At 39.8% G+C, this 12,274-nt stretch overlaps 1 protein-coding gene across 1 annotated transcript in view; it reads left to right on the plus strand.

Annotated features, from left to right (window-relative positions):
* Nucleotides 1-2,710: 2,710 nt before the first annotated feature.
* Nucleotides 2,711-12,274, plus strand: part of LOC149238336 (14 kDa zinc-binding protein-like) — a 158,722-nt gene continuing 149,158 nt past the window's right edge. Inside the window, exons 1-2 of the mRNA XM_089366962.1 lie at nt 2,711-2,847; nt 2,979-3,086. Coding sequence (XP_089223088.1) covers nt 2,783-2,847; nt 2,979-3,086 — 173 coding nt within the window. The 5' untranslated portion in view covers nt 2,711-2,782. The remainder of the gene's footprint in view (nt 2,848-2,978; nt 3,087-12,274) is intronic.

Here is a 12,274-nt window from a genome sequence, read left to right on the forward strand (position 1 = left end):
CTTAAAACCTCTTTCCATTAAAGCCTTTTCCATCGCAAAAAGACTTGCAATCTCCAAAACATTTGTCTCTTATCACTACAAAGTAATTAACATTTTACCCATATAGAGACCTGTAGCATCATTGAAGGAGATAATAATTTGGTGCATAGCATACCATTCGATAACATAAAGTTTCTCGAAAAGGAGATCATCATCCACAAAGATTAAAAAGTGATAGAAAGTTTTTTTGTAATCCGTACACCGGAGAAAGACCCACATGAGTGAGCCACGAATACCATTCTGCCTATGATTTGTTGTTTTTAAATATAATGAGAAATACCAAACTTAGCAAAAGATTTTAAAATGATATGAATATAAATAAACAATTATAGATAAACTAAAAAACACAATGAGATTGATATTGAAGTTCACCTAATGTGGGCTACGTCTTTGGGTCCACTTCCAATGGAGTGTCCTCTTTAATTATGATACGAAATGACTCAAACTACATCAAAACCCTCAATCTCTAAAGTTGACTCTCTATTCTACAGCTATATAAAGCCTCAAAGAACTCCTCACAAAAGTCTCTCCTTTCTCTGATCACCAAAAGAGCATGAAAATGGTGTCTTACCACAAAACACAGTGATAAAACACAACACAAGACTAAGGAGCTTGTCTTCATTTTCACAACCACACAATTGTATACTGACCTAAAGAACCTCTATCAAAACCTCCCCCTCTTCTCAATCTTCAAAATAGGCAAAAGACCGATTTCTATATCACAAACAGTTTAAACTTGGCCTTCAAAACATAAAGGTTTGACCCTCTATACATGAACACACTGTGTGGTGCAATGGCATCACAATTTGGTATAAATAACATCAGGGGTCTACAGCGCCAGGGCTGAGCACGCAGAGGTTGCGGCCCCATCCATTGTAACCATATATATAAATAACACTTTGGTTATAACCATAACTCGATTGGTGTGTAACCTTTTGTTTATCCAAAAAATAATATGGTTATGAGGCCACATGTTTACATGGCTACATGCTTACATTGTATTGACGACATGCGACAGTAGTTATATAGCTTAGCGGGGAGGTCGTGGGGGTCAAGCCCGTGGCCTTCCCCCTTTTGGTATTTCGTTACAACATAATGTTAAATATAACCTCATCTATTTACATTTCCAATAGCCATGGCATGGCTTATTGGAAGAGTGCTTGAGATTTTGTGTTGGTGGTTGCATGGTCAAACCCCATTGGTTCCATTTGCATACTATTTTAAACCGTTGCGGATAAATATATCCTCCAACAATTATGACTCGGATCTCAAGCCTCTCTGGCCTTTTAAAGGCTGCCATGTGGCATCCAATCAACAACTCGATTAATGTTTAGTTATCCTGCCAACTACTCAGGCTCAATCACGTGTTGCTTGTTTAGTTTGCTGCATGTCAATTTTTGGTCCCGCTACATCATTTGTATGAATGCCACATGTCATTGTACAGTTCTACCACGTGGCGTTGTAGGACGTGGCATCCAATCAACAACTCGATTAATGTTTAGTTATCCTGCCAACTACTGAGGCTCAATCACGTGTTGCTTGTTTAGTTTGCTGCATGTCAATTTTTGGTCCCGCTACATCATTTGTATGAATGCCACATGTCATTGTACAGTTCTACCACGTGGCGTTGTAGGACGTGCCATGTGTCATCTTGTCCAACTTTTTTGCTATTTGACATGAACTTCAAAACACCATAACTTTTGCATATAGGCTCCGTTTAATGCGATTCAAGTTGCATTGGAATCGTCTTGTTGAGCTCTTCGACATGACATTATTTCCAACAAATTTTGAGAACTTTGAATTTTAGGCCTTTTTGGATCCTCTTGGATCAATCATGAGCATAAACTATAAACCAAGGTTGATATAGGATGGGTGGAGACCAATATTGTATTCGAAAGGAAGCCAAAAGCTAACATCCAAAAGAAATGGGGAACACTGGTAAATGAAGTCACTAGGTAATATAACCATTGCAAAATAAAACAAAAAACACTGAAGCCATTGCACACTGAAGCCACTGCACATCGATTGTCACTAGACACTGAAGCCATTGCACATCGATTGTTAAAAAATCAATGTAATAGAAGAATGAGCTCCTCCTTGTTTAGAGAAATGGTATCTCATGGATCTCTCACCACAGGGTCAATCTCACATACACTTTACTCCCATTGAAGATGATTGTGCACCACTAAATGTAGTCAATCAACACTATTTCTTTTTCTTTTTTTCTTATATATAAATGAAAACCACATAGTGCTTTGATCTATCATTTACTTTAGAGTTACAACTAATTAGCACACTAAACCAACATAAATCTAATGGTGTGATCACAACTCTTCTAAACAAACTAAAATTAATACATCTCTTCCATATACACCATAATGTGTAACACATGTATTTTATATCTACCATAACTTGAAACATAAATTACACAAATAACCTGACAAATAATTTTATATAGTCTCCATAACTATTTACATTAATAAACTATAATAGAAATTTAATAACCATTAATAAAAATAATTAACTTCAAGATTTAAATGGTAAATATAAGTTATGTTATCGTAAAATTAGGGGTTACACTCTTCTACCTCCACTCTCAAATTATAAAAAATATAATTAAATTTTCAACATAAAAATGATGAACTACCTATGGAATACCCTACCTAAATTCGTAATTCGTAAAACCATATTAAAGTGCTCATAAAAGGTGAAAAATGGCGAGGGAGGCCTATGAAAGACCACGATGCTCAAACAGATGCGCCATTGTTCCCATATGGCGACGTTGTCGTTCACATTCTCTTCAATTCAGTGAGTACGCGACAACCCTCTCATATATATATGTAGAAGTTTGTGAATCATTGTAGACTGAGATTTCCTGGTTTGAAGTGCTCATTCATGAACAATCCGAGCAGCAGTTATGCATAAAATGTTGATTGCAGGGCTCCGTTATTGCGAGCAACTAAAGGGCGATGGTGTTACAATCAGACATCGAGAAATCTGAAGCCTCTCGGAATGTTACAAATTGGTAATTTGGCTCCTGTTAGAAGGTATGCTATTGCATTGAGATTTTCTGAAAATGAATTGTGTTAAAGTTTATAAATTCATATTTCCTAAACATACTGTTTGAAAAATAATAACAAATTTGAGAGCAAGTTTACATATATACAAAAAAATGTATTCATGAATAAATATTTTAACATTTCATGTGACGTTGTCCGGAATTACTTCAGCATTACCTGTCAATGCAACTGTCAGGCCCAACCGAGTATTGTTGCGTCAAGTTCAATGCACTGCAAGGGCCTGTTTCTGTACAAACCCGCTCCGAAAACGAAACCCCATTACAATTTTTTGGCGCTTGTCTCTCGTTTCTGGATAGGAATCCCATTTCTTGAGAAAATTTCAGCATTTCTGCTGGTCGTTTCTCTCAAGCCAGAAGCGACCAACAAAAAGACCCTAATTCAAATTTCTATTATAAATTTTAAATCACACCATCTCCATGTTGCGATGATATGTGAGTAGGGTTGACGAGTGAACCAAATCGGAGCTAGTATTCCTTCATCAGACCTGCTAAGAGGACTCACCTAACCTTGCAAAAGGCACAAGTTTTAGTATGTATTCATGCAAATTCCCGCCCCTTACCACGACAACAGGAAGAGTACCTTGTTTCACCCACTAGGATATGGGATTATGTCGGTTCTCAGGATGATGGTGATGATGAGTTGCCTTTGGAGTTGTCGCATGCCAATGTAGAAAGATGTTAGAAGGCCATAGTCATGATACTACTGGTCAGAGTGGTGCTTCTTTCTCTTTCACTCCAAAAGTGTCAATGGAGGAGATGAAATCTGAATATTGGTCTATTTGTGGACTGATTTATAGTTTATGACCAAATAATGGACATTTTGATATTTGCAATTTTAATCTGTATCATGTCGCTGAGTATGAATATTGTGAAAATTCCAAAACTGAAATCCTATTGCAGCAACTGGAATTAATTCTTCTAACAGTTAATTAATTTAGCAATTTATTTGTTACGACAAATACTAAATTAATCACATTGCAACCTTCAGAAATAAAATTGCCGAAATAAAAGCGCTGGAAACTGAGAAAATACTAGCACACACACAATAAAAATGACACCATTATTTTTGGACAAATGTCCCCGGAAAAACCAAATTTGGGAAAACCGGTGCAGCAGCTGAGGGTTTTTGTTATTATGCAGCAGTGAAGTTCTGGGTACAATCTATGGATGCTTAACTGGCAATCCAATCAACAAGAAAATCTGGCCAAAATTATTTAAGGGAACTTCCCTTCTTCCTCAAGCAACCTCGACACAACTTCCCTTCAGAAAATTCGTCCTCCTGGACCCTCTGCATCAGCCTCTGCGCAGTGCTTGCGCAGACCCTTGGATGTCTAAGCTCAGAACTGCCTCTGATAAAGTCATTTTCCCTGTCTCTGCTGAGGAAACTGATTCTCCGACCCTTTGGAAGACTTTCCTGGTCTCTGGACGCTGAATTGATTTTTCCTCTAGCCAAATCGAATTGCTTTTTTGAAGCAACTACGCAGTCCTCTTTGCTGCCTCACTGGGAATAAATCGGCCTCCTTGCTGTTGCCTCTCCGGATTTGGAAAACTTACTCCGGATCACTGTCTCTGCCCCTTGCTGTCTTTGCTTCCTCATTGAAGCTCAAACTGTTAAAATTGGCAACTAGGGCCAAACGCCACACGGGTCATCTTATTTATGACAACTGATATTTTTCTTGGATTCCTCTCTCCGAGAGGTGTAGGATTGATGTAAAGATCATCCGATTCTGACATGTACAAATGAAGTTATGATTTTATTTTGTTTATGGTCAAATTTTCAAGGTCGACCAACAAACTTATGTAGGCTCAGAAGCCCAACAGTCACGTCTATTCATCCTCAATGTTGCATATAAATAAAAGGTGACTTGGCCTCATTTGGACACACACTCATCTTCACACTTCTCTCGCTCTCTCGTCATTGATTGGGTACAGATTTCTGGGCCTCTCTCTCTCCACACGTCCGAAATTTCAAGAGAGTGAAATTTCAGGAGGTCAAAATTTCAGGAGAGTGAAATTTCAGGAGGCCGAAATTTCAGGAGACCAAATTTTTGGACAGTTTGACCAAGCGTTGACCAACGTGCGTTGACCTCCTTTGACTGTGTTTTTGTGAGGGCTATCTTTGTTTGGGCAGGCAACATTTTTGGGCACAGAAATCAAGGCCAAACGTTGATCGTTGACCAACGTTGACTGTAGCTAGGGTTGACTGCAGGTGGGCTGTTTGACCAAACTTTGACTGGGCTGAATGTTTTGAGGGCTGTTTTATCTTGCTGTTTGGAGGCCAAAGTTGACTAAAGTTGACCGATTTGTTGAGGGTCAAATCTGCCCTGTTGACCAGCGTTGACTTTTCTGGTTAGGGCTCTTTTGCTGCTGTTATAAATTATTAGAATTTGTAAATTGTACTATCTCTCTCTGCTGAACTATTGAAAACTAAAAGAAGATTTGATCAAGGGTTTCCCCACATTGGGGTTTGTCCCTCGCTGATGCCACATCTCGTGTCCTCTTGTCTTGGCTTGTCTTCTACTGTTTATGTTTATGTTCTATTTGGATTTTACTTTCATGTTGATGTGATTGCTAATCTGAATATTGATACTGGGCTAATAAAGAAATTGAAGTAAAATTGACCTAAAGCATAGAACATACCATTGTTGCCTAAAATTAACACGAACTCTTCGGCAACTGACTGATGCTACTCTGGAAAATCGAATTCTCCAAGTGACTCTGGTGTGTTCTCCATCACCACATCGATCCCTTGTTACTTCTCCCTGTTGGGGTTCCAACAACCAAGATTAAATCTTAATCAATGGCTCAGATCATTTATGGATCGATCCATGTGATTTTTTAGAGAATTCTCACCTTGACTAAATTAATTTTGATTAATCAACCAATTTTCTTAAGTTTAGACTTAGGAAACATTAAAAAATTGGTTAATAATCTAATTAAGTCATCTCTAGGTGGAATTTCTAGAAACAATTTCTGGGTTTTGGAGATCTCATGTATTCTAGCCTCTCCACCAAATTTCGTGGTTAGAACACATTCGATGCTACAGAAACTAACACTCCCTCTTAGCAAGGACTATGTTCTCTCTAGTGCTACACATCCTGCCATAACACCCTGTCTCTGTATCACCTCCTGTTACGTTGTTGATGTCTGGCTGCTATTGCCCACCAACCACTGCACAACTCTAATGCTGCATCTGTGCTGCTGCTGACACTACCATACTGCTGCCAACTCTGCATCTGCACTGCAACTCCCTCTCATCTGTTGTTGTTGCAATTGCAATTGCTGCAACTGAGAAGCATCCAAAATACTGAATCAACTATGTTCAGTATGATGCATCTGTCTCCCGAGTCTTTGACTGCTACTAGCGATTGCATTGTCCATTGAAAACTCTGCGCCGCCGTTGACTCTGCTATTGTGCCACTCTGCACTGCTGCCAACACTGCATTGTGCTCCTCAGCATCTAACTACTACTAGTCTGTAACTGTCATTCTGGTACTGACTGTGCCAACTCCCAGTGATCCATCCCGCTACTGAATACTGTGGGCCCCCATAGCCAGGTAATGATCCATGTGGTGGACTCCTCAAGGACCCTACCCAATCTCTGTAGCTCTCTAGGGCTACAACTCCAAGTCACCCCACCTCACTCCTGAAGGTATGTCTGCCATCATCACGAAGTCTTCTTCCAACCTGGAGGACAACCTATCTATTTCAGCATGTGCTGCGCCTGGTCCTGCTTCTCCTGCTTGTCCTTCTTTCTGAGAGGACATTGGGTACTATAGTGGCCAAACTCGCCACACCTGAAGCACTTGACCTTAGATAGGTCCTTCTTCTTCTTCTTTTGCTCCCCTTGCCCCTGACTGGGACCCTTTGATGTGAGGGCCACATTCTCCTCCTCCTTCACACCCTTCGATCCACTGCTATTGTTGCCATTGATGGAGCTCTTTAGAAGAGCTCGCCTCAACTCCTCCTGCTGTAAGTCAACCCACATTCTGTCCCATCCTGGTAGCGTGTCTCTGCCCAATATACTTTGGACAAATACTTGCCAATCCTCAGAGACACTGTTCAGTGCCAACCTCACTAGCTCTGATGGTTGAGGCGCTGCCCCAACAACTGCAAGCTGGTCCCAGACCTCTCGAATCCTATTGAAGAAAGTGTAACTAGGTTTGGTCTTCATAAATATGAAATGTACTTTTGATTCTTGTATTTTGTAAAAGAAAGGAAAATGATTATTATTATTATTGAGCTTGGGTTTCTTGCCCAAGAAATTTGTTTTATAGGTCAAGCACTAATTAGAAGTGCTTCTAGGGTTGTTATAAGTCAAGTAGTCAAATAGGGGCATTGTCGTAATATGAAGACCACATTGCGTATCTTTTAAATTGTAAAAAGAATAATTTTTGTATTTTACTGAGCCTTCCAAGACCAAGTCGGCTTGCCAGCCTGTTTAGTCAACCTAGAAACTGGAATTCGTACTCCTGGGAGGCCTATATATAGGAGGCAGTTCGACCTCATTTGGAGACAATCATTCCTCTCTCTCAAGGAAAGGAAGAAGTAGAAAAGGATAGCGAAGAAGGCAGAAGAAGAAGAAGTGTTTTGGGTCTCTCTCTCTCTCTTTCTCTCCACACGTGCGAAGAAGAAGGCTGAAATCCTGCAGCTTTTCGCTAGGGTTTCTGCAGTCTGGCTAGGGTTTCCTTGTGAGGGTTTGATCTAATGAAAAAGGGTTGAAAGAAGGGCCAATAAAGTCCCCTTCTAGATCCAGAAGTTAAATTAGGACGAGCGAGGCAGCTAGAGGCAAAGAAGAAGCAGTTCTTGTCCACACGTGCGAAGTAGCAGCTACTGCCGGGGGGCCGAAGTTGCAGATTTGCAGTTAGGGCCGAAAATCTGTGGCTGGAGGTCGAAGAAGTGTTGCCGGAAGAGATTTTGCTGGGTTTGGAAAGCAGTAAAGCAAGCACATTATTGAGAAGCTGATCTTGGTCTTGGAAGGGCTTTAGTGTTGGTCAAAGGTCTTGGTATTCGTCAATAAAGAATCTATAAGAAGAGACCGAAGGGTTTTCCTCTCAAGAGGAGAGGTTTTTCCCTGGCTTGGAGCCTACATCTTGTGTTCTTGTATCTTGTTGATCTTCTTGTTTTTGGTAGCTGTTTGATGAAAGAAGAACACACTATAATAATAATAATAATAATAATAAGAAGGTAATCCTAATAAGTAAAAAGACATTACAAGCAATTATCATAGTTAGAAGAATCATTATTGTTATCTTGCCCTAGATTCTTCAACAAATCCCGGTGAGAAAGGGATTTATGCCTTCCCCCTTCTGCATCCTAATGCATCTCAACTTTTCTTCCAGGAACATCTTCCGTTGCTTGGAAGTACTCTAGTATAGCGTGGAGAGAGCTACCCACATTTCCCTAGCAGTATTCTTGCCAGAAATATGCGAGACTATGTGATCTCAAACTCCATCCAAAATCATCCTCTTCGCCCGCGCCATCTCCTTTCTTTATTCCTTCAGCTGATCCGCATCCCGGGGAACTGGCACCACATTATCTATGTAGGCTTTCAGGCCATATTCCTAGCCTTCCACATAACATAGTTGGAAGCTCCATCCAACCTATCATGATCTCTAAGCCCTGCTGTGGCCATCTCTGATCAAATCGAAAACTCTCTCTTTCCTTGTGCTTGGTTGTTGGTTCTACTATACGCAGTCCTTTATGGAGTGAGAGAATCTGCACTTAGTTACTGCCAATCTGTTGCTGGAAAAATCAAACTTCCAAGACTAGAAGTTCCCTGAGAGAAATTTCCCCTTTGCTGTGCGTGCTTTTCTCTTCCACCTGACGCTGGTTCTGCTGCTTTAAAACCTTTTGCGTCCAACCAAGGAATCTGCTTAGCAAAAAGAAAACTGAGCTGCTGCTGCTCCCTCTGCCTGCTGGAATCACTCAATCTGGAAAGTCAATTTTTTTTGCCACTCTACACTGAAAAATTGAACTTCCCCAAGCAAATCGGCCTGCCTGGCAATGGATTGCATTGCCTCCAGGAATTTTAACCTGCTGCTCACACTGAACAGCGAAATTTCCTTTTTCACTTCTTTGCTTCCCGACTGATCACTCACGCTCTGATACCATGTGGAAATTCCAAAACTAAAATCCTATTGCAGCGACTGGAATTAATTTAACAATTTATTTACTACGACAAATACCAAATTAATCACACTTCAATCTTCACAAATAAACTGCAGAAATATAAACGCTGGAAACTGAGAAAATACTAGCACACACACAATAGAAATGTCATCGTTATTTTTGGATAAATGTCCTTGGAAAAACCCAACTTGGGAAAACCCAACTTGGGAAAACCGGTGCACCAATTGAGGGTTTTTATTTTTATGCAACAGTGAAATTCTTAGTACAATATATGGATGCTCAACTGACAATCCAAACAACAAGAAAATATGGCCAAAATTATTTAAGGGAAAATTCGTCCTCCTTGACCCTCTGCATCAGCCTCTGCGTAGTGCTTGTGCAGACCCTTGGACGTCTAAGCTCGAAATTGCCTCTGATGAAGTCGTTCCGCTTGTCTTTGCTGAGGAAACTGATTCTCCGACCCTCTGGAAGACTTTACCGACCTCTGGAAGCTGAATCGATTTTTCCTCCAGCCAAATCGAATTGCTTTTCTGAAGCAACTGTGCAGTCCTTTGCGCTGTCTCTCTGGGAATAACTTGGCCTCCTTGTTGCTGCCTCTCCGGATCTGGAAAACTTCCTCCGAATCACTGTCTATGCCCCTTACTGTTTTTGCGTCTTCACTGAAGCTCGAACTCTCCGACAACTGATTGCTGCTACTCTGGAAAATCAAATTCTCCAAGTGACGCTAGTGTGTTCTCCATCACCACATTGATCCCTTCTTATTTCTTCCCGTTGGGACTCCAACGGCCAAGATTAAATCTTAATTGATGACTCAGATTTTCTCTAGATCGATCCGTGTGAGTTTCTAGAGAATTCTCACATTGACTTAATTAATTATGATTAATTATCAATTTTCCTAATTTTAGACTTAGGAAACATTAAAAAATTGGTTAATAATCTAATTAAGTCATCTCTAGGTGGAATTTCCAAAAACAATTTCCGGGTTTTAGAGATCTCATGTATTCTAGCCTCTCCACCAAATTTCGTGGCTAGAACACATTTGATGCTACAAAAACTAACAAATATGATATCTCATTTTAATTTAATAAATTTGAATGATTTACAATTTTCTTTTGCATGTTGAGTTTGATAGTTTAGGTTTTAAATTTTAATGATTCCTGAATATTATGTATTAAAAAGCAATGGAGTGTTTCTTACTGCAAAACCTGAGAAATTTCGTTTGTTGGTGTGAACCGTTTCGCATTTCACTTTGTAAGTATTTCTCGTTTCAACTTTCAGGTAACATATCTGAACAGTGTTATATGCAGTTTAAGTTATATTTTAGTAAGTAAACAATGATGCTATTATTATATGTTCATAATTACATTGACAGCAGTGGATATAGGAACCTAGGAAGATGTTTAATCAGTCTGGGAGTCTTAACTTCCATCTCCATAAAACATCAAACAGTGATGGCTAGTATCAGTCACGTGTTAGACAAAATTATGACATATCAGAATAAACCGAGAAGCTGCCCATAACCATCACAGGTGGTGGATCATTATCTGGACAAATTATATTTAGATTGCCTAAGTCCAGAGTCCTGACTGTTCAAACTAGCGGCAACATAAACGGAATTTGCCATCAAAGTTGCAGGGGTCCTGTTCCTTGTTTAGCCGAAAGAGTAAAACAAATAAAAACATAGTCGCAGAAAGCAAATAAACAGAACCAGATTTGGAAAATAACAACAGTAAGCAAACCTTTATTGATATTCAGTATTGGATTCAATAGTCACTTGCTTCTTCAAAATGGCAACCTCCAGCATGAGCAGAGCTCCAAATACATTAATATTCGCTTGACAACCAATTATATAGCTTCTGCTACTACATATAGTTTCTGATTGACCAAAACTCCAACCTCGTAAGCCTCAGCCATTAACTAGTGGAACTTCTTTGATGAGGCCACTTATATTTATTGATTCCACACACTATTACCTTGTGAGGTGTAAATTTTTTTTTAACAGTAACAATATATTTATATGAGCAAAATGTGCCTAAGCACATGAGAGGTACATTAATTTTTTCCTGAAGTATAGAGAGGCAGAAAATTTGAAGGCTAATATGATATGGCCCTTTGAATCTTTGCTTTGTCAATTAACTATACAACAACTATGTCTATATGGATACAACTGAAAGAAACTATCTAGAAAATAGCCACACTTTGAAGGCATAAACTGTCAAAAAGCACTTGAAATCAACTCCTATTCATCTATGATTATGAAATTGCATTTTGTGGCTACTTGACTGAGATCAGTGCATACATGCTGGTCAGGCTTGACAGAGTTGATGGAAATAACTTGCTTCCCAACATCATGAAATTCTCCTTGCTTTGTCTCCATAATGGTCTGAAGTTGAGTGTGCAGGTGCTGAAGGTCGAGTTTGACGTCATGCAGCTGCCTCTGTTGAGAAGAGAGAATGCCTGTTAATGTGTCTGTCTGAAGTGAGAGCCTGTCCACCTTTCTATTTGTCAACGAAATCTTAGTTTGATTGCTTCCTCAATCCTCTGCACCTCTGAGATTCCACACTATTTCTTCCCTTTGTTATCCATTTCCCCAGTTGAACCTGATCTTACTGCCTACCAAATTCCTCTGCCCATTTTATAGGTCTCGCTTATGGAGCTACTTGAATCCTGGCTGCCCTCAAACTGCCGTGTGCCTGCTATAATACTGGTCAATTTCCTGTGCCTTATTGTCTCCAGATGCTAATGCTGGGTTTTGCGCACAATACCCAATTAATGGGTCGCCTCCTCCCATGCTGCTTCATCTTTGCTTCACATCGATTCATGATTGTCCCTCGAAGAAATCACATGGGAAAGACGGCTTGAATGATCTCTGGAGTGGGATTTGTATTCGATCTGCAGGGGAGAAGTTTAATGGGCTCCTTTACACCTGATATGGGTTGGCTGAAGTCGTGTGATGTAGATGTCGCTGGACTATGCTTGAACCTTATTTGACGTGATGATTTGGTCACTTGGTTGATCTAATCT

The sequence above is a fragment of the Pinus tabuliformis genome, chromosome 8, assembly GCF_031772625.1.
Source record: "Pinus tabuliformis cultivar Carrire ecotype Pingquan chromosome 8, CPIR1, whole genome shotgun sequence".
Classification (NCBI taxonomy): Eukaryota; Viridiplantae; Streptophyta; class Pinopsida; order Pinales; family Pinaceae; genus Pinus; species Pinus tabuliformis.